This window comes from Leptidea sinapis, chromosome 13 (assembly GCF_905404315.1).
Source record: "Leptidea sinapis chromosome 13, ilLepSina1.1, whole genome shotgun sequence".
Classification (NCBI taxonomy): domain Eukaryota; kingdom Metazoa; phylum Arthropoda; class Insecta; order Lepidoptera; family Pieridae; genus Leptidea; species Leptidea sinapis.
Window position 1 is genome coordinate 13,483,961 of NC_066277.1, and position 21,839 is coordinate 13,505,799.

Sequence of the window (21,839 nt, forward strand, 5' to 3'; positions counted from 1 at the left end):
GTGAGTTTATTGTGTTTTTATTATTCTATTAAATTGCTCCATTTTTTCGCAACTGTATTAAAAATAGTTGTTCAGTACACGTGCGGAACCGTCATTGCAACTTGTTTCGACTATCAACCCTCACCTTCGGCTGCGCCTTGGCTCGGGTAGACATTTGTCGGAACTCTTTGGAATGGCAGGCTTTCCGCACTCGTAATGAAATATACTAATTTATTTATGAGATCAAGTGACGTAACAAACAGTTAACCTGAAAGATAATAAGCGATATCTTCTTAATATATATAAATCCAGTGTCCTGATGTTTGTTTCCAGTGAACTCCTAAACTAATGAACAGATTATAATGGGGTGCAGTTTAGTACAACTTTAGAGATAGTATAATTTTTCGTCCTGATCCATTCCTCATGTGGTTTTTAAATTCAAATTCAAATTGCAAATGCTAACATGAGCTAGGCTAAGTTAAGGTTCCTTAACTGACTAACAGTAATGGAATTTTTAATTAGATCTGCTGCCCTTCCGGAGCCCACTGTTGCCAGATTTGTGAAGCTGAAACTATCCGGCCCCCACGCACCCGCAAACATCGACGACCAGGTAAATTTTAACAGAATCCATTTAGACTTCTATGGACTTTGTATGGTGTATCTATATCTTGCATGTTTTTTTTATGGAATAGGGTAAACGAGCGTACGTGTCTTGATGGTAACACGTACACACTGGTAGTAACAATAGAGGATATACAAGAAGTGGTGCGTTTGCTTTGAACAATTGAATGCTGATTTTGAATAAAATAGTAGGGGTTATATAAGTTACAATCATGGGGAATCTCTCTATCATGGTAGCGTGTTACTATTGGCTATTTGACCATTCCACTCATTTATTCGTTCTGATCACTGATTCCCATACACTTCCGTAGTTTTCAAAAGCGCTAACGATTATTGATAGTAAACTTGGGTAGCCCCCAGGAGATAAAAATCTATACTGCAGTGCTAGAATAGTCTTCATCAGTTTTTATTTTTGTTGGCATTGTGCTCATTGAACGAACGTTGTTTTTTGTCGTATTTGTTATTGTATAGTTTGGTGACGAACCGCAAAAAGAAGCTGTACTTTACAAATTCAGTGATGGGTGTTTAATTTTTTGAGAAGTCACGGAACAAGCACCTGATGATATTTATGTTTTCTGATCATTGCAGTGGTAGGTAATATGATCAGAGTGGTAACGCTTTCGAAAGAAATCTTTCGAAATAGAAGAAAAGAGAAATCTCGTCTCGCAAATATGTATTAAAAATAACTTACCTTAATACCTTGATCACATCACATGTATTCTATAAGCTAGTGATATTACTGTGCAAATAAGACTTAAACATCTTATGTCTCAAGGTGATGAGCGCAATTGTAGTGCCGCTCAGAATTTTTGTGTTTTTCAAGAATCCTGAGATGCACTGCATTGTTATGGGTAGGGCGTATCAATTACCATCAGCTAAACGTCCTGGTCGTCTCGATCCTTATTTTCATTAAAATAAAACATCGCACGCCGATTACATAAAGATTTGTCTTTTCTATTTTAATTGCCTTCGAATTTCATAAAAGAGGATTTAAGGTCATATTATTATCAGATCACAGTAAACTTAGTATATTCCAGGTAGCATTAATGGCAGTCAATGTCCTCGGAGATGAAATGGAAGATGAGGCCAAGACGATCATCATTACAAAGGCGGAAGTCAGTTTCTCGCCATACGATGACTTAGCCTTCATAATGTACGTGGACAATGATATCGCTGATCTAGTGAGGATCCTGGATGAGAAGAAGAAGACTGCTGTGTCCGGTAATCCTCAATTTATTTTTGTGCACAAAATGGATTTGTGTAACGCAGCTTATTAGTAGCATGTATTGAAAAAGCAATTCTTTAACCGACTTCAAAAAGGGGGAGGTTATCAATTCGATCGGTATTTTTTTTATGTATGTACACCGATTATTCTGAGATTTATAATCCGATTTACTTAATTTTTCTTTAGTTCGATGCAGAATAGATGCCATTTGGTTCCATAAAATTTTGCATAGTTAGTAAGACAATTTTTGTTTACCTCGATGACATAATTGTTTTTTATGTAAGTACGGCTTTTTTAGTTTTTGTTCAAGTTATTATACATTATAATCATTGATTATAATTATTAACCGAGGCACCGACTTAAAACCTATTTATAGGTAACATAGAAATATTAGTATTTTATTAAAGGTAAAGGCGTATTAAATCAATTTTTTAGTTATTTCATACTTTTCAGATTTTGAAGTCTGTTTTTTTAAACGTAGTTTTTTTTATTGTATACAACATTTGTATTTAAATTCTTCATATCTCTGAATCGGCACCAATGCTTGTGATAAAATTTACAAAACTACATTTTTGTGGAAAACTGCCGGTTTCTTAACTGACTGCTTTTTCAATATTCATGTCTCTTTAAATTTTAACTTCGTCATGGGAGTTTTACCAAACACAAATTTGACATAAATACACAAAGGCTTACCTAATTGACATCCACTAAAGGAGGCCCCTGTTAACATGTGACTGCAAGGCTGCAGGTACTCGAAAGCCTTTGAAACCCTTATGAAGTCACTATAAGAACCAATGGTAATTAAAGCGGGTAGTGCTTTTTAACTTCCTAACGTTAAATAAAAATCAGACAATATTTAAATTTAAATTTATTTAATAAATAATCAAAATGATAAAGTATAAATATGTTACGAAACTATTAACCGTAAGCAGATTTTAGGTCACAATCTAAAGGTAAGTTACCCTAGAAGCTAGAAAACGTTACCTCATTGAATTTTTAAGCTTTGAAAAATGTACGGGCCAGATCACAGGGCACCTGTCTAATTTGCAAGGCGCCTGGATAACTCCCATATGAGTGCTCGTGTGGACGGTCCCCAAGAAGCCATCGTCTCTACCCGAAAGGGAAAGAAGACATACCCACGAATAAGGGACGCATAATTCTTCCAAGTCTCGATGGATGACGCTGTTAAAAACATAGCCAGATAATAACGGAGGTTTTTTATATAAACTATATACGCAGATTTTAAGTAAATTTAATATTTGAATTCTAAAAATACTTAAATAAAAGTGTATGTTTTGTTAACATTACAGAAGAGAGATTCGAATACGCACGTCGCCTAAAGTCAGCTGGTTCGGCACTGGCTGCAGCCGGTATCAGGATTGGAAGGTGGAGACTGCGGAAGAGAACGGCGGCCGCTAGAGATGACTTCGAACTGGCCAGGCGTATGAGGGACCGGATCTCTGATGCGCTCATGGGGGTTAAAGAAGATCCGGAGCTGTTGCGCCTAATCGAAGATGAAGGGGTTAGTTTGTGCAGAATAACTTCATTGGTGACCAAGTTATGAAAAACACATAAAGTCAGTTTGGGTTTTTTTTTGGTATGGTCCTTTTATCACAGAGTCAAATATGAATTATAATCTTGCACGATTAAAAAAAGACGTGAACTAATATTTTAGCGTTGGTTGTAATACTAAAGTAATAAAAATACCTAAAGTACCGACAAAAAAAAATTAATAGTTACATATGAAATACTTACCCCATTCCAGCCAGATGCACGCAACGACTCGTCAATGCCACAGGCGTACGACTTCTCCCATCACCTGTCTCCGTCCGTGGCAGCAGGCACCCACAGCATCGACATCCAGTCACCAGTGCCACCGGTGGAGCAAGAAGATCACAACGGCTTGGATGACGAGCCCAATCATATTTCTGCTGTGAGTTATTTTTGTTTTTAGTAGGTATAATCGCCCCACATTGCTACAAATGTGGAGCCTTGGTATGTTAAAGTGTACGTAACGTCAGAATTTTTGATCCAGCTATCCTATATTTTCTATTTTCATTCGAATTGTTTGGATGTATTTTTGAAGACACAAAAGCATTTGATAAAGTTACACCTATATTTTTTATGACAGTAAGGGACAAGAGGTAGTAGTAGTAGTAGTAGTAGGGAAGAGAGGTACGCCCTGTCCAATGCAGTGCCGCTCAGAATTCTTGAAAAACCCAAATTCTGAGCGGCACTACAATTGTGCTCGTCATCTTGATCAGCTACGGCGGCCTTCAGACACAATAATGCTTACACATTACAGGTGGCAGAAAAAATATATATCCATAATTGGATGGCAGTTTCATTCATCACAATAAAGAGATAAAATTAGACGATAGATATTAGGCAAATTTACAACATAAATCTTAGGAGCGACTGAGTTACAAAATAATAACATGCTTAATGTCATTTCAGTCTCCTGTTCAAAACATAGAAGAAGATATAGAACCAATAAACAATAACATAGAAATACAACCACAGCCAGTTCATGATCTAGTAGATCAGACAGATGGATATAAAGAAGTTTACAAAAGAGAAGAAGAAACAAGAAGAGAAACGGACAGCCCCAGAAGAAGTATCACACCCAACGCCGTTAATGGTAAGACATGTAGTTTTAGGTATAAGGTATAATATAACAATGCATAATAAATAAGACAATAAGATAAGAAGTTGATGAATTGCAATGATAGCTACATTTCATAGTCATATGAAATGTGTTGATGATTGTTTCCGTTGTTACGGATTTGGTTATCTCAGATAGGCAACGCCAACGAGAGAGTTATCATCTCAAAGTGACATAAACTTTTTTCAATTAGGCTTAAATTAGGCGCTTTTGAATCGTCACTATAAATATTTCTTTTAAATTACTGAATCTACCGTCACTATTAGTTCGGAAAAAGTTGAGCTCGTGAGAAGAACATTCAAGAAACTCAACGGCCACTCTTTTCAATCAAATAGAGTATTTTACAATGTCTGTAATATACGAACAAATTAGTTTGTAAGGTGCTGCATCCAATATATGAGTCGTGTTTAAATAATATAATTTATTTCATAAAAATTAGTAAAAAATAAACGGTATAAATATAAAATATCGTATATTAGATGCATCAACCTTTAGAGCTTGAATTAATTGTCATAATTAGTAATTGCATATAACAGATACAATGATTTAACTATAACAGGTCGACCTCTCACCACAAGTAGCACCCGTTCATGAGTTGACGCATGGACCAGCCATCGTTCCCTTCGAACATAATATATTAGGGAAGGAGACGACCCGGCACACAACGCCGCCGCCGCAAGCAATGCCATTCAGGGAGCACGACGAACCACGTTTTACGAACCACTGTGCGCTTTTCAAGGAGCTTTGTGGAAGACCACGTACTACAAAGCTGTGGAATGAGCTTCCTTGTGCGGTGTTTCTGGGACGACACGATGTGGGTACCTTCAAAAAAGCGCGTACACCTTCCTTAAAGGCCAGCTCCTATGATTCCTCTGGTGTTGCAAGAGAATGTGGGCGGCGGTGATCACTTTATACCAGGTGACACGTACGCTCGTTTGTCCTCCTGTTTCCATAAAAAAAAACCTTCGCATGATAACTACAAAAGTAGTGCTCACATAGCAAATGATGAACAAATGATTCTAAATAATACAATTACAACGGATTCTATATCAACCAAAAGATATATTACATTATACATTTACTATACATATATATTATTATAAATGAATTGGGATGCTATTGTTAGAATACTTTTATGTTTAAATAAGGGATTCTCTAGAATTCAGATTATAAATGGCCCTTATACTTTTTTGCAAAACAAATATTGTTTCGATGTCAGCTGCTTTCCCACATAGCAAAATTCCATATGACAATGCTATGGAAATAACTGAAATAAATCAATCTGACTGTGGTAGTATTACAATTACTTCTGATAGCAAAGGTAGTAATTGTAGTTTTTCATCTAATACAGTAGTCCAAGACACGAAGTAGAATCTTCAAGTTTTAAAAGTTCCCCATTCAATATTATACTTCTTGATACTTTTTTACACTTGGTAGGGAGAATTCAATACATTTTGTTTTGCTGGCGTTAAGTGACAAATTATTCACCCTGAACCATTTAGATATGTTTTCCAACGACAGGTTTATTTTATCTATATCCTGTGAATGCTATGATATCAATATCATTCAATATTATAACGTAATGAAGTGTCGTCTGCGAAAAGTACTATTTCACATTCATTCGAGGCTACGAATGGCACATCATTAATGTAGACGAAGAATAAGAAAGGTCCTAGGATTGAACCCTGAGGCACGCCCATCTGCATTACAGCTCCTGATGAATTTTCATTATTAATTACTACTTTCTATACTTTTTTAAATAAAAATTATCAAAATTGAAATTCAAAATAATTATTAAAAAACATGTGAGTATCTACTATGTGTATGTACGTAAGAATAACTATAATACATTAATGAAATGGGAGATAAACAAATGAAAATGGATTGTAATGCAATTATTATTCTTTAAAAATGTTCTCGCCAAGTTTATTGCGCCCGTTAGGTCTCAGAATGTTTTTAAAAGTATTTAAAATATTTTCACATGAAATACCCAAATGGGAAAATCAATGGCAACTTTATTAAACGTAAGTATCGACGAAAGAAACTCTAACCATTTTTTCCGCAGTACTTTGTGCAAACATTTAAATATACACAAGATTAATCTTAATATTAGTATTAGTTGACGTATACAGAGGTGTAAAAATCATTAGCTTCTGTGCTTTAGGTTCAGTGGTACGAAGAAGGAACAAAAGTGCAGGTCCGCGTTCGACATTTGAAGCGTATGAGGAACGTCTGCTACCAGCTCTTAGACAGTAAGTATAGCTATAGACCTATTCTTCTCCGTCAGCTCACTAGATACCTAACTCATAGAGACCTAAGGTCTTAGTCTAGACTAAGGAATATTCACTTTGGTGAATGATAATAAGCGTTTGTAGACCAATTGAATCAAGAATACGATGACTGATGATGTTTTTAATCGTATTTTGATTTAAAAAGAAAACAATAATTTTGCTTGATTTTTCATATCGGGTTTCTTGAATTTGAGAACTGCAGGCACTTTTACCGCACTGAACTAACAAGAATAATTTGTGGCGTAAAAAATACGACTAATCTTTAACGAAAAATGCCCAGCTTTTAGAGGTGAAAAAGGAAAGTCTAAGGCTTCATGACCTTGATTGGAGCAGTGCGCCGAAATTCTCTGCAATAAAATCCAATTCGTATCGTGCATGATTAACCATAAACCACAGCCTTAAATATCGTTGCCCTCTAGAAAACTGCTAACAGGTATATCTTGATAAGATCAAGAACATCTTGCTCACCTTCTTCCTCGATTTATGTCGAGCGTTAGTGCTAAAAATCACTTTCAAATACATAGCCATTTCGTGATACTTTTTTTAGTTCCCACACAAACGAATTTCTGCGCGAAGCTCGCGAGGAGGAGTGTAGTGCAGGCAGCGCTTCCTCTCACCATCGCGTGATTCACAAGCTGAACGAACGAGAGAGAAAACAAGCTGCACTGCCTATCTTAATATTTGGATATCCACTGGTAAGTATTCTTTTTCAATTTACGCTTGAATTTTGATTATTAAGGTATGTTTGAGACATTTTTCTCTCATCTCATTTCACCTTTGATTGATTATGTTCCTTAGTAAAAATAGCATTTGCCTACACAATATTTTTGAGTTGTGGAAAGGAAGGGCTAATTAGAGTATAGGACTCAGTAGACGGCAATTTTTGGAAAATGGGTAGGCAAACTAAGTAAGTAAATCTAGCTACAACATATTGTAAATCTGCTGGGTAACCCAGATTCATATTTACCTGTTACAAAATTTTTACATACGTGTCGATTTGAACCGTTTTCATGCTATTAATAAAACTTGTGTCGGTATAAATAATTTATATGATGAATTATAAATAAAATTTGACTAAAATTTGATAATAATATAATATGAAATTGACATTTTATTTACTCTTATTCTCAAATTACCCTAATATTTGTCCACAGGTTGAGAAGTTTTTCTCAAAGAATTACCTCGATAAAGAGGAGGGGCTTGCCCGTCTGCGTGCGGAACTAACAACGCCATCTAATGGCAGCACCAAGACATCTCCAAATAAAACCGCGAGAGCTGCCGCGCTGTTGTTACAGAGGTCGCTGAGGGACAAAGTGTTCTCCGTATACAGCCAGGCTAATGAAGTAGTTTGTGTACTGTTTAAGGATTTTGTTCCAGACAGGTAAGATGATTCTTCATTGATTCTATTCGTCAAAGATCTCTGACTACAGCCACAAAAAGCGCGTATACCTTTCTTAAAGGCCGGCAACGCTCCTGTAACTCAGAGAGAATCTCCTGCAGAGGAATCCTCTGGTGTTGCAGGTAAATGTGGGTGGCGGTGATCACTTAACACCGGTTGACCCGTACGCTCGTTTATCCTCCTATTCCATAAAGAAAGGCTTTCTACTGTTTTGATACTCATATTCATGACTGAAACAAATTAATCTATATTAAGTTCTTCTGTCAAGCTTGTCGTAAGTTGGCTGTTGGCTATTGACAACTACCAACACCTTCAATCTTCATACATCCGCTTCAGTACAGTAAATTCTCTCGTACCCTTGTATCTATAATGTTACTTTGTGGTTTAAACTATTAACTATTCTATTCACTGTAATAGAGTGTGCGCAGCTGAGGTGGGCAGATGTTTGGAGAAGATTTTACCTGAGCTGGTGCGTGCCTGCGGAGACCCGGCGCCCAGAGTCCACTCGACTGCACAGCATACGGTGTTAACTGTGGCCGAATGTCCACATGTCAGGTACCTCTGGGATAATTAAAGCAGACTTTACCCATTCCACTTCCAGATGATTCCCATAGGTAATACTGTTCTCATTCCGCCGTATTTAGCTACAGACAATGATTTATCAGTAACAGAGTGTGCCAATGATCAAGAATATTTTTGCTATCGATTGTTGTAGACTGAATTTTGACGAGAGTATTGATGAATGGCACTTAAGAATGAAGATTAAAGAAAATTCTTAGGACGGGCGTATAAATAGGAATTCGTGCGATCTTCGAGTGATCTACAGTCATATAGAGGAATAGATTGATTACAGAGGGCGCTAAGCGAGTGTAAGCATTGACTTAGTGTTTAAAAATTGAAATAAAATGAAATAGTGTACATGCTTGAGTGAATTGTGTTTAAAAATATAGTTTCCACTACAATAAAATATATATATTGTTGGCAGAACTTAATAATCTTTAAATAATGTAAAAAGTGCAGTTAAAATTTAGTGATGTTGTGCTCGGAACTATTGCATTATCCTCAACGCTAAGCTAAGTGACTTGTTGGAACATACCTAACGTTACATTACCGCCAGCTGATTGAAGGAGAATAAAAGAGACGTATTTTTTGTAGTAAAAGCCATAGATATTCTTAAATTAAGCGTCTATATAGGCTCCGAAGCGAGTTCCGAAACTTACGCGAGAACTGATCGCCGACATAATTAAATCATAAATTTCTGTGCAATATGTTTATTTGACTATAAATCATCAGGTATTATTGTTATAATAACTATAGAGTAAAAACTTGAACTTACTGGCCGAGTTTCGCATATTGTGTATATTAACTAATAGCACACTCGAGATGCTCAGTGACTACTGTTGATCGTTACCTATCACAATTAGATATAAGGGCAACTATGATAAAACTGAACTGTGAACTTCTAAATTATTAAAACTAATAAGTTGGTGATAGTGAACTTATCGTTTCGAGCCTTGCTAAATGTTAGACAAACTTGCATTTTTTTTACACTCGTATAATATAAAACATATCTTGGGAGAGATCTAAAAATATTATTGCAATATTTTGTGACTAGTCTGAGGCATTCGACTGTGTACCTATCTCATGATACTTTGCTATGTAAACTGGAACACTACGGAATTAAAAATTCCGTCCTACCTTAAAAACCGAACTCAAAAGGTACAGATCAAAGAAGCTAATTCGCAAGGTTCCTTTATTAAAATGGGAGTACCACAGGAATCTATTTTAGGTCCTTTTTTGTTTTTAGTTTATATAAATGATTTACCGCTCTATGTACGGGATATGTGCAATATTGTTCTATTTGCAGACGATACTTCTCTTTTATTTGAGGTTGATAAAATAAATCCAGACTTTGACAAAGTAAATAGTGTCCTCAAACTTGTTCACCAATGGTTTACAGCGAATAACTTAGTTTTAAACTCAAAAAAGACCAAATGTCTTAAATTTTCCCTATCAAAGATGGATTGTACCAATAGAATTATTCTCGACAATGTTAATCTGGATTTTGTAAATGAAACGATTTTCCTGGGCATGAGATTGGATGCCAGATTGCAATGGAGTCTTCAAATTACACATTTGGGGAAAAGACTTAGTTCAGCTGCTTACGCTGTAAGAAAAGTAAGACAGCTTGCTGAAGTAACTACAGCTCGTATTGTTTATTTTAGTTACTTCCACAGCATTATGTCATATGGCATACTGCTGTGGGTTCGAGCAGCTGATATACAATCTATATTTATACTGCAAAAAGGGCAATTAGAAGTATTATAAATACTTCTAATTAACTAATCTATCTACGTAGCCGTGTTACATTGAGAGAACTTTTCAAAAAAATAAATATAATGACGGTGCCTGGACAATATATAAAAGAAAATTTTATGTATGCTCGAAGAAATATTAAAAATTTTGATAGAAATTGTGATAAACATTATTTTGATACGAGAAATAAATATAAACTAGCATGTCCAAAGTACAGATTAGCTAAAGTTAATAATTCATTTGTGGGCCTATGTATTAAATGTTATAATAAATTACCTGAAAATATTATGTCTTAGTGAAAATAAATTTAAGTTTATCATTAAGCGCATACTATCACAAAATGCGTATTATAAGATAGAAGAATATTAATTTTTTTTTAATATTTATCATATCACATATACCGATATAAAACTAGGTCAAATTAGCATCTAAAAAAACCACAAAGGTTAACAACTAATGCTAATAACACTTAATAATACGTCACAACTCAACAACAACTTATGCTATAAATTAAATGAACACAGTGAAAATATTTTAAAAGACTTAAAAACGAATAAATATAACTTATAAATATGACTTTGCAGGTTGAAATTCTCTTAGACATAATTATTTGGAACAATAATTGTAATTTAGTGACAAAACAAAATAAATAGATGATACGGAACAGGTATTATATGTACATTACCATCGATGACATTTATATTTTATATTGTTATTATTGTTACATTTATATTGTTATTATTCTTACATTTATATTTTTACGATAATGTATTAAATTATTCTATTGTATTTATGACGTGGAAAAGTCTATTGTATATACCTACTTTCAATAAATTGTTTTCATTTGATAGAAAACTTTTGCACTTTTGGAGCTTAAGACCCCCTGCATCTTCACATTTCAGAAGTCTCCACATAATTCCGCAACAGTTGGTACGTCCTGTGGCTGCGTCGATGCATCCTAGACTCGCACTATCTCGTCTGCAGATGCTGGAGCAGCTACTCCTGAGCCACGGCATATCAACAGACAAGAATAGGTAAAGATTGATTACTTAAACGAACAGACGTAGTTTACTGAGTTATTGATGAATCCGTTCAGTGCGGTGACGGAATATTGATGACCAGTGCAATCGTAGTGCCGCTCAAAGTTTTAGTTTTCCAAAAATTCAAGCAGCACCTCAGTGCTTCCCTCAGGAAGACGCAGTGTTGGTAGGCCCCCCACAAGATGCACCGACGATCTGGTCAAGATCGCCGGAATACGTTTAATGAGGGCAGCGCAGGACCGATCGTCGTGGAAATCTTTGGGGGAGGCCTTTGTCCAGCAGTGGACGTCTTCCGGCTGATGATGATGATGAAGCAGCACTTTAGGTGTTGTATTGAGCAGGGTGTATAATTGATAACTTGCCATGAGGTGAAATCCTTGCTCTTTTCGCTACATATAATCATAAAAAAGTATGTTGCTATATAAATCTACATTTTCTACTGATACCATAGATCAGCACAACTATATTTATAACATCTCTGGTATTGGAAGATATCACAACCTCCTCTGGCCACTGGTGCTCATTAGTCCTGCTATTCTACACGAACACATGTTTCCAGCGGTCTAACTGTCCGTCGGCTTGCTGAATGTGGTGCCGCCGGCGTGCAGCACGCGGCTGGCTCCGTGCGAGCTGCTGCAGAGCGTATCCTGCTCACGGCATACGCCAGGTCTCCCCGCGTGGTGCGAGCTCAGCTGCCGCCTGACGACGCCGTCACCAGGAGGAACCTCATCTACCGCCATCTGTTTCAGCAGTTCGATAGGATTGATATGCAAGTAAGATGCCATATCATTATACTCTTCAATTTATGAAAGTAAGGGACGAGACGAGCAGGACGTTCAGTTAATGGTAATTAAATTGCCCTGCTTATTACAATAAAAGCGGCACTACAATTAAACTCGTCACGTTAAGTCTCATTTGCGCAGTAAGATAACTAGCTACGGCGCCCTTCAGACCGAAACAGTAATGCTTACACATTACTGCTTCACGACAGAAGTAGGCGTCGTTGTGGGACCCATAATTTAGCCAACATCCTGTGCTAAGTAGCCTCCCACTGGTAAAAACTCACCTTTATCTGCAGAACTGAATGAATTACGTCAAAGTAGGCGTGAAAACAAAGTTCCTCAATATCTTTCTTTACACAAATTATAATGGTCAGCTGTCGGTTGCAAGTATCACACTAGAGCTCCTCCTTACCTGCACTGTGTACCGCCGCACCGATCAGCGGCATTCGAAGGAGGCTTTTCCTCCCCATCATAATATAAATAGTGTTTCTGCATTTAGAAATAATTATAAAATATAAATGTTTACTCTACAAGTTGAGTCCCTTTTAAAAGTAGATAATAAATCTAATCATATACAATCAGATACATTCATACCAGACAAGCTCCGAATACGAAAGGCTTTCGTAGAGCTCCCTTTAACTTGTATCATAGCTATTGGCATCTGTATCTGTAACTGCAAACATACATATACGGACTGTATTGCATTTATGTTGTAAAAAAATTTAAATCTGCATCACATAATATTTTATTTTGGAAAGGAGTGGGAGTGCTAATACATTCAGACTCATGGTTCAGTTGCAACTCCCCACTTGTAGAATGTTTTACACCTTGAATAAAAGTTATATTATTTATAATATTTGGATTACCAATTTTTTTTTAGAAAATGCTAAACCAAGCTCCGTCAGAAGAACCGCCCATCGATCAAACAGAGTCAGCTCACGAGACGAGCGCGTCACAGTCCACGCGCAGCGGCACTACATTCAGTGGCATGACATCATCACTCGGCATGTCGTCATCGCTTGGTTTGACGTCACTAGAGACCTCTTACAGCTTGAAATCGAGTGCAAGTAGCGCGACCCTGGCACCCTCAAGCATGAGCGGAAGCTTAACATCGAGAAGTAAGAGTAGCATGAAGAAATCTTCAACGAAGAAGTGTGCCAGCAAAGTTGTCAAAGACGTGAGCAGTCCCGGGTACAATAAGCTAAGGCTAGATAGTGCTATTAGCCCTAAACATTCCCCGAGACCACCCAACGCTACTGAAAAGGTAATTTCGAACCCATCCTCCAGTTTTCTTCGGGATGCCCTTCGTATTCAGGGTGGAAAATGTATGAAAACCAATACACCTTCACAACCTTCCTGGGATTGTGTGTTGCCTGAGAGCACGGGCATGGGAATCACGAATCACTTAAAATATATTAGCGTATCACGACCTACCAACCCAATAATGCGTGACCAATTTTGATTGATCAATGTGTGCGTTTGCAAATAATAGTTTAGGCGCCAGTGAATCTCCCTGACAAACTCCTCTTCCTATTTTATACACGTCTTCTCTTTCAAGTTTAAATCTCTCAGTACTGTTCTGGTACCTACGTACTTTTTATTATTCTTAAGTATTTGTTCTCGACTCCTTGATTCTAATTAAGTTTTCCATTTTGTTCGTATTCAACCGAGTCAAATCCTTGCTATAGTCGAGAAGGCAACAATAGTAATAAAATAGTAAACTATGCTATTTATGTGTATATTCTTTGGTCTTCTGATAGACTTGGTTTCGTATTATTGTATGTGGCTGTAAAAGTCCTTACACGTACAAATTGAAAGAAAAATAACAAACTACCCCTGAATCACAAGAAACATAGTAGTCATTCACCTACACACTTTATTTTTTTGCATAGGCCTTCCGACAAAAGTCTAGTTTTTGATGAAGTTAATAACATTAATTAGATAAACCTTTTCCAGGTTCATTTCCAAGAATGCCAAACTGACGAAGTTGTATACAGGCGAGCCAACCGTAACTCGGAAAACCGACACTCTATGATACATTATGATCATGATACAATAAAACCAGAACTTAAAGAACGTCCGGCGACTGTATACGAACCTCTACATTCTGACTTCAGAGATTCTCCGACCATAGGCTCACCGAAGACCTCAAAAGAACTACGAAGTCTTGACTCCTTACCGATGGATTCTCCACGACTTTCCAGGAATGACTTGGATTCTGATAGAAGTTTGGATTCGCCGAAGCTAAGAGCTGATTTCTTTAGAGATACAACAGGTCTTGAGTCTCCAAAATTAGTGGCTAATGTGAGGAACTTACATCTGGACGATCATAGCCAAATGGATGAAAGCGGGTATTACAGCCCAGGTGAGAGCAAAGTATAAAGACGAAATTTACTGAAATTAACCAAATTCCAAGAATATCTAATAAATAATCAGATTTATTCAATAAAGTAAAAGTAAATAACATGTTATAATAATAACAATAAACATGTTGATATTTGAAAAATTTCGTATCTTTTTAGGTAGACGGCAACAAGCTTCGAATGACCAAACTTTCGAGAATTATGAAACAGTTGCCGTTGAAGCGAGCTGTGAAACAACTCCCGAGCCTTTCAGCAAGTAGGTTTTTTTTCTATTATTTATATTTTAAAACAAATTATGTCTAGATTAATATTAGACCAGTTTTAGATACAGATCTTTGTTAATTTTATATAATTTTATATAATATGTATTATACTGAAATATTCAACCATTTCTTCAAGATATATTTATCTGATCAATGTACAACCCTCTATACATTTCTGCCATCGCACGGTCACGGAAGGTGTCTCTGTCTTTACGCTAGAACTATGGGGATATTCTGTTATTGCTTGACCGGATCAGAGGAAGATAGTAAATTACACCATGAAGTGATCACTGCAATCGTTGATACAATATAACCGCACTCTGATGAGACTGCCAAAATATTGCAGTGCATCGGGCATGTTAGCTGACGCCAAAGTCCCCGATTATTTTGCAGTGATAAGATCACGAGTTGCGGCTTTTTGGTCTCGCATTCGCGAATCCGAAATTCTCGGTATACGCTCTGAGCACCCAGAGAATCTTATATACTGGCTTTCGGTGAGATTAACCGGAAATAGTTTTATCATGACATTACTCTTTGTACGTTTATTTTATTAAGTACTGTCATGTATAATAATTTTATTGTAACATCTTATTCTATAATATTCAATTTATTGTAAAGCGTTTTAAATGCCTGAAATAAATGAAATATTATATCCTGAACTTTTCCTGCTGCGTCAGTTCCACGCCGGAACTTTTATTCAATTACTGCAATATTCAATATATCTTTACTTTTAAATCCGAATGTAAAAAATATAAGAAAACAATAAAAGTCAAATATTCCAAATCCAGAATGTTGTAGGTCATGTGAAAAGCGTTACAGTCCAAAATATCGCACCAAAGAGTTTTATTTTAATCCGTTGTAGCCGGTTACCATACTGGAAGTTATATACTTACATCCCGATTATGTTATTTTAATAGAACGTCATTGTTTTAATTAATTGAAATCCAGTCAGTTTGTATCTATAGTCTACAGTCAACTCGAACACTCGAATGTCGTCTCAATGTGTGTCTCTAGTGATATAATGATAATCTTTTCTAGCTTCTGTGAAAATACTATAAATGATTAAAAAAATACTTGTTCTATAACAAAATCAATGCATATTAGAGGATAAATAGGACCTTAAACATCAAGACCTCCACTCGCTTTTAAGAAGGTTTCATTGGCATGGAAATACTGGTGGTTTCTAAGTAAAAATAAGGGACAAGACGAGCAGGACGTTCAGCTGATGGTAATTGATACGCCCTACCCATAACAATGCAGTGCCGCTCAGGATTCTTGAAAAACCCAAAAATTCTGAGCGGCATTACAATTGCGCTTCAAGGTTACTTGAGACAAGACAAGTCTCATTTGCCCAGTAATTTCACTAGCTACGGCGCCCTTCAGACCGAAATACAGTAATGTTTACACATTACTGCTTCACGGCAGAAATGGGCGCCGTTGTGGTACCCATAATCCGGTATCCTATGCAAAGGAGCCTAACTGGTTATGGAGCATAATCCTTTATTGGGATATCTGGAGGTTAGCTGAACGTGTTAGCGATGATTAATGTAATGACATATTTGCTTCAGTCAATCAGGGTCATGTCGCTGTCCTTGGTGCGGACGCAACGTGCGAGCATCCGCAATGGACACCCACTATTGGCGACGCTGCGTGCTTCTGGCGCGTTGTCCTCACTGCCGGCTGACGCTCGAGGCGAGAGCGCTACACAGCCATCTACTGGGCAAGTTTCATGTACACTTCTAGCTCCCAACGAATGCTCATCGCACGAACTATACCTACTAATACAATGCGTTATAAACAATAGTTAAGTAGATTTTTAATCTTTATTCATAGATATGGAATGTTTCTTAGTTGGAGTTAACTTCAATGAAGGAATTCAGTAGTAGTAAATTCTAGTTAGTTACAAAGAGTAACTAACTAGAATTTGCTTTTGCTCAAATCTCGCAATCGTTGCGGAAGCATGGAATACTCTTGTAGGGTATTATCGCGGGTCCTATCTACGGCCCCGCATCAGTTTCTATCTTCGATTCTGATAAAGGTTTGGCTCCTCAATCTGTTTAAGAGCAACAAATTAATTATATAATTTGATTAATTAATAAGTAATCAATTATTTTATTTATTAATACGGCTTTACTCACGTTTTTGTCGGTGTCGACACTCAATCAATTAATCTTAAACTTGCTGAGGCTAACATGACTATTTGAGCACGAGTAAAGGGTAGGAAGATTATTTATTCAGAGTAAAGATTAAGTGCAGCAGTATCATAAAAAATATATAAAAAAAAGTAAAGAATGATTGGTAATTTGATTTTATTCTACAGTGTCTTTATATTTGTTATTTTTTAGGTCTACTCCTCATAATAGAATTTTCCTAATAGAAAGTAACAGTACCAGGAATTAAAAATTATTTATTTTATTTTTAGAAGAATGTTCCCTCAGCGAGGGTTTTTGGAAAGGTTGCCACAAGTGTGGAGCAGCTCTGCGTTCGGAAGACAACGAAAATCACGTGAACTGCATTCGTATGTATTAAATATATATTATGACACTTAATAGGAGTAAAATATATTGAGATAAATGAACAGTTAAAATGTTAATTTCTTTGAATTTTTCTCTTATCGAATAAATCCCCTATTTTCCAGATTTTAAGGTTTTTATTAATCACCATATACTTACTTTGTGTAGATTGAAAATGAATAGGTTCAGGTTGCTCAATATCAGTCTCCATCGATTATTCCTTCAACAACCTTTAATTTCTGTAACCATTTTGATTTGGATTTTGTTTCACAGCTTTGGCCATGGACGAGTGGAAGTGCCCATACTGCTTCACGAACGTGCTGGCTCGGGACCTGCCCTGGCAGAGGCACCTGATGCAGTGCCCCAGAAACCCTCGACTCTCACAATCCTCGTCTAATATCTAGGCTTTTTAACTTCCCGCTAAGAAAATTTAAAATTTTATTCGGGAAGTTATTGATTTTATCCGGTTTTTCGAAAATCGAGTTTTCATCAGATCTCGACGTTTTAAAGTTTTAGGAAGCTTTCCTGACTATTTCCGCGATGGTGTCCGTACGTCTGTATGTATGTGTGTGTGTATGGATGTATGTAAACTTCTTATTACTTTTGAACGGTTTTATTCTACGTTAAAGCTTATCTAGAATTTATTTAGCTCAAAAAACTGCGTTGAATGTCGCCAACCGCGTTTCTAAATTCAAAAAATAGTGTTTTATTAAACTTTTGAGCTTGAAGTGCTCAATATCATCATAAGTATAATTTGAAGCGTTTATGTTTGGAATGGGCGGGAAGTTGCAATGATGGCCTTAGGGTAAACCGTTTAATTTTTTTTTGTTTATATTGCTATAAACTATCATCAGCCAATTTGGTCACGATCGGGTTGTGGTTGGTTGTTGTTCGTAAAATGCGTGTTTTCTTCATGGAATAGGTGTATTTAACTAAACCTGTGCTTAGTAAAGTTATTATATACACGCCGTTGTGTATTAAGTTTATTCAAAATAGCTTTGACTAAAACCAATATTTGCGATAAAAAGCTATAATATTAACTTGAGTCAATGATTTGACTGCAGGATCGGTTAGTGTGTAAGTAAGCTAGGTAGGATTTTAACATTGAAAGACTTACCAGATAGTAATATATCTAAGTTATTGGGTTTTATTAAATCAAAACCTGATACGAGAAGCACATCTTTTCTGTGGTATTTTGCTGAGATTATTTTCTTTCGAGTTTGATGTAGGTAGTATTTTAATTACTGAAAAATTGTCACTGTGTTACCTTGTTACTTTAATTCGTGAAATTTCTTATACTAAGGTATCAAATAGAAAAAGGCTGCGATGTACAGTGTTCTTATATTTTGCTCAGACTTTACTTACGTATAACTTTGCTGAGTGTGATAAACGCGACCTTGACTTTTAAGACCAGTGCCGGGTTAACCACGTAGCAAGAGTAGCAAATGCTACGGGCCCCGCGCGAAACCCCGGGGGCCCCGCATATTTAAACCCATTCCTCTTTACCTGAGCGAAATTTTGAGTAAAATTTAATTCATCTGACAAAAACGATGTAACATTACAACTTTTTCAACAAGACAATCCACATCAGGCAACTCAGTAACTGACTATTGCCAATATTGATCAAGGGTTCGTTGAAAGAATTTACTACGGGCCCCGCGCTAGCATAATCCGGCACTGGTTAAGACACCATCAGTATAGCATAATTTCAGCTGTCAAATAAGTGTAAAAACAAAATCAAAGATTATGCTAAGCTTACACTCAGCTAAGTTTTCAGTTAGTAAAGTCTGAGCAAAGTCTAAGTACGCTCCATAGATCCCAGTCTAAGTCTTTCGATACTTAACGTTATAAAAGTGTAGTCAGTAGGTACTTAATAAAAATATTTCCCTAGACTTGAACGCACAATTACTGTTGATTGTTAATGTTACTCATTTTGTTGTTTTCGTTATTTTAACACTTAATTTAAGATAGATTAAATAATTTATGTTCAGTAGGTATTACCTAGGCGGGAATCTAAACATTACCCTCCATCTCCTCTTGGTAAGATGTCGCGAGATTATACTCAACTCAACCTCCCATTATTAATCTCAAATTAGATTTTTCCAAGTTCGAATTTTTAATGAAAATTAGTTTAATTAAAAAAAAATATGCGTAAAAATAATAATAATATACTTATAACTTTTTATTGTATTTAAATTGATATATTTAAAAACAAGATATTCAATCTTTATCAATTAAAATCTGACAAATAATCTTTAAAATTGGGTTTAAATATTTTTCTGTAAAATTAAATGTAGGTACTAACTAAGTAACATAATATGAAAATTTTGAATTACATATAACTTCTTATTGATTTATGTGAACTGCAATTAACAGACGTTCGTTTTTGTGTGCAAAAACAACGGGAACGTAATTAATATTTCGAAGAACGATTTTTTTGCTCTTGAAAGTTTTTTATCTTGCGAAGCACAGCCACATGAGTAAATAAAACAGGTACAGAGAGAAAGCTTCATACAACAACGCGAAATGGTTGCATTATTACAATGATCGGGCATGTGTGAGTGTCCACTGGCCGCTTGTTGCGTACGCGGCGAAACTGGTAACCAGTTGACGATCGCACAGCCAGTTGACAATCTCAGGATTAGCGCGACACACGTATTGTTTTATTATTTGCAAGCTTGAATATTTTAACATAAAAAGTGATACTTCAATATTATTATTATGGTTGTTTACTATACTTTTGATCGTATTATTAATGCTTATGAAAAACAAAATTAAAGTGTATCATATTTTAAGTGTCCCAAGGACTACAATAATTCTGTAGGTAATTAAGTATTCAGAGTCAATAAAGTCAAACGTTCACAATACTTAATAATAAATTAATAACAATAATAAATTTTGGTAAAATGAACCAAATTCGAACGCCTGTTAATTAATTGATAACTGTATTGGTTAAGTGTTAATTAATAGCCATCCTTTTTTACATATCAACTAATTTGAAACGTCATTGCAGTCCAGTTTATATGAACCGTCCACAAACTTGTTCCGTCGTGCACAAACCTTCATATTTCCTTTAACTTTTACTTAATTTTTACTATATTTTAGGACCCAGGTTAGGAGTGTGTAAAAACTAAGGCCAAATTAAGTTTAGTCACTACACAAAGTGGCTAGAATTTTGGAATTATACCTAAATTTGAATAAATAAAATTGTATTTAAATTGAAAAAAACGCCTAGAAATGCAGGCTTTTAACGAAAAGTAACAATACTGATAAACATTGTGTTAGTATTAATAAGATAGGCAGATAAAGGAATAAGACAAGCGAATTGATAATTCTCAACAATATACGATATATGTACATAAGTTTTGATGGTTTTCTTAAAAATTGCTTATAAACGGGAATATTAGTTATTCTTTATACTCAGAGCGTTATTTATTTATAATTAAATAGAATGCCAAACCGTAGATGAAACGGGCGTAATTATTACGCTATTGTTAAGCCAGCCTTTTTCTGGCTTGATAGGGCTCAAAGCAGATAAACGCCAAGTCTTCAATCAAATAGAGGAAACCTCGGCATAATTAAAAGCCACTAACACACCTTTTCTTTACACTTATGCCTACATATTTGCCAAGAATAAATGGTTACAATAGAAAAAAAAATAACGGTAACTATCTAAGCAAGCAGTACCTGTTGCAACAAATTATCTAATAAATCTAATTGTAAAACCGAAATCTCAAGTTAATTTCCTAATATGCAATTGTTAGGATTGAGCAATTTATCAATTAATGTAAAGTTGATCCTATAGATGTCGCCACAAATCATTCGACAAAACGTCATTCGGTCATTTCGATTATAGGTTAGTGTTGGGTTCGTATTCTTAAATATATCGAATATCTAATCTTAATCTAAACTTAAATGAATAAAATGGTGTGATATTTTGCTATTTTCTCTCACGATAACTTGATCTAATAAAATACAAATCCGTCACAGCCTTTTAAGTAACCTGTGTTTTTAATTAGGCAAGTATATGTACTGCAGTAGGAACACAGGGAAACTATTGTAATTAATGTAATTATGTTAGTAAGTATTGTTGATTGCGAATTATAACAATATAATTTATGACTTTGTTTTATTTAGCCATTAATATCGTGTTAATTACCACAAACTGTAAATGTATATACCAATAAGTCTTCTTCCAGCCATGTCAAATCTATTTGAGAATTTGAGGTGAAAGCATCTTTTTTTTGACATTATTTGACCATTATGATAAGTTGACGATATATGATTGCTTTTTGCTTAAACGCTTCAAACATATATGTTGGCTAGGAATTAGATCGGCTCCTAACCAGTACCGAATTACGTAGTAGCTACGGAACTTCTTA

General features: G+C 35.7%; 1 protein-coding gene across 2 annotated transcripts in view; it reads left to right on the forward strand.

Moving 5' to 3' along the window:
- LOC126967621 (centrosomal protein of 104 kDa) overlaps positions 1-21,576 on the forward strand; it is a 28,228-nt gene extending 6,652 nt beyond the window's left edge. The window contains exons 4-20 of one of the 2 annotated variants that reach the window (XM_050812178.1): positions 502-589; positions 1,638-1,821; positions 3,136-3,347; positions 3,591-3,758; positions 4,283-4,466; positions 6,655-6,742; positions 7,329-7,476; positions 7,936-8,162; positions 8,598-8,735; positions 11,399-11,530; positions 12,096-12,309; positions 13,199-13,582; positions 14,275-14,683; positions 14,841-14,937; positions 16,513-16,664; positions 17,367-17,462; positions 17,731-21,576. In XM_050812178.1, coding sequence (XP_050668135.1) covers positions 502-589; positions 1,638-1,821; positions 3,136-3,347; positions 3,591-3,758; positions 4,283-4,466; positions 6,655-6,742; positions 7,329-7,476; positions 7,936-8,162; positions 8,598-8,735; positions 11,399-11,530; positions 12,096-12,309; positions 13,199-13,582; positions 14,275-14,683; positions 14,841-14,937; positions 16,513-16,664; positions 17,367-17,462; positions 17,731-17,861 — 3,052 coding nt within the window. In that variant the 3' untranslated portion in view covers positions 17,862-21,576. The remainder of the gene's footprint in view (positions 1-501; positions 590-1,637; positions 1,822-3,135; positions 3,348-3,590; positions 3,759-4,282; positions 4,467-6,654; positions 6,743-7,328; positions 7,477-7,935; positions 8,163-8,597; positions 8,736-11,398; positions 11,531-12,095; positions 12,310-13,198; positions 13,583-14,274; positions 14,684-14,840; positions 14,938-16,512; positions 16,665-17,366; positions 17,463-17,730) is intronic. The other variant, XM_050812179.1, reaches the window with a different exon arrangement.
- Positions 21,577-21,839: the final 263 nt, after the last annotated feature.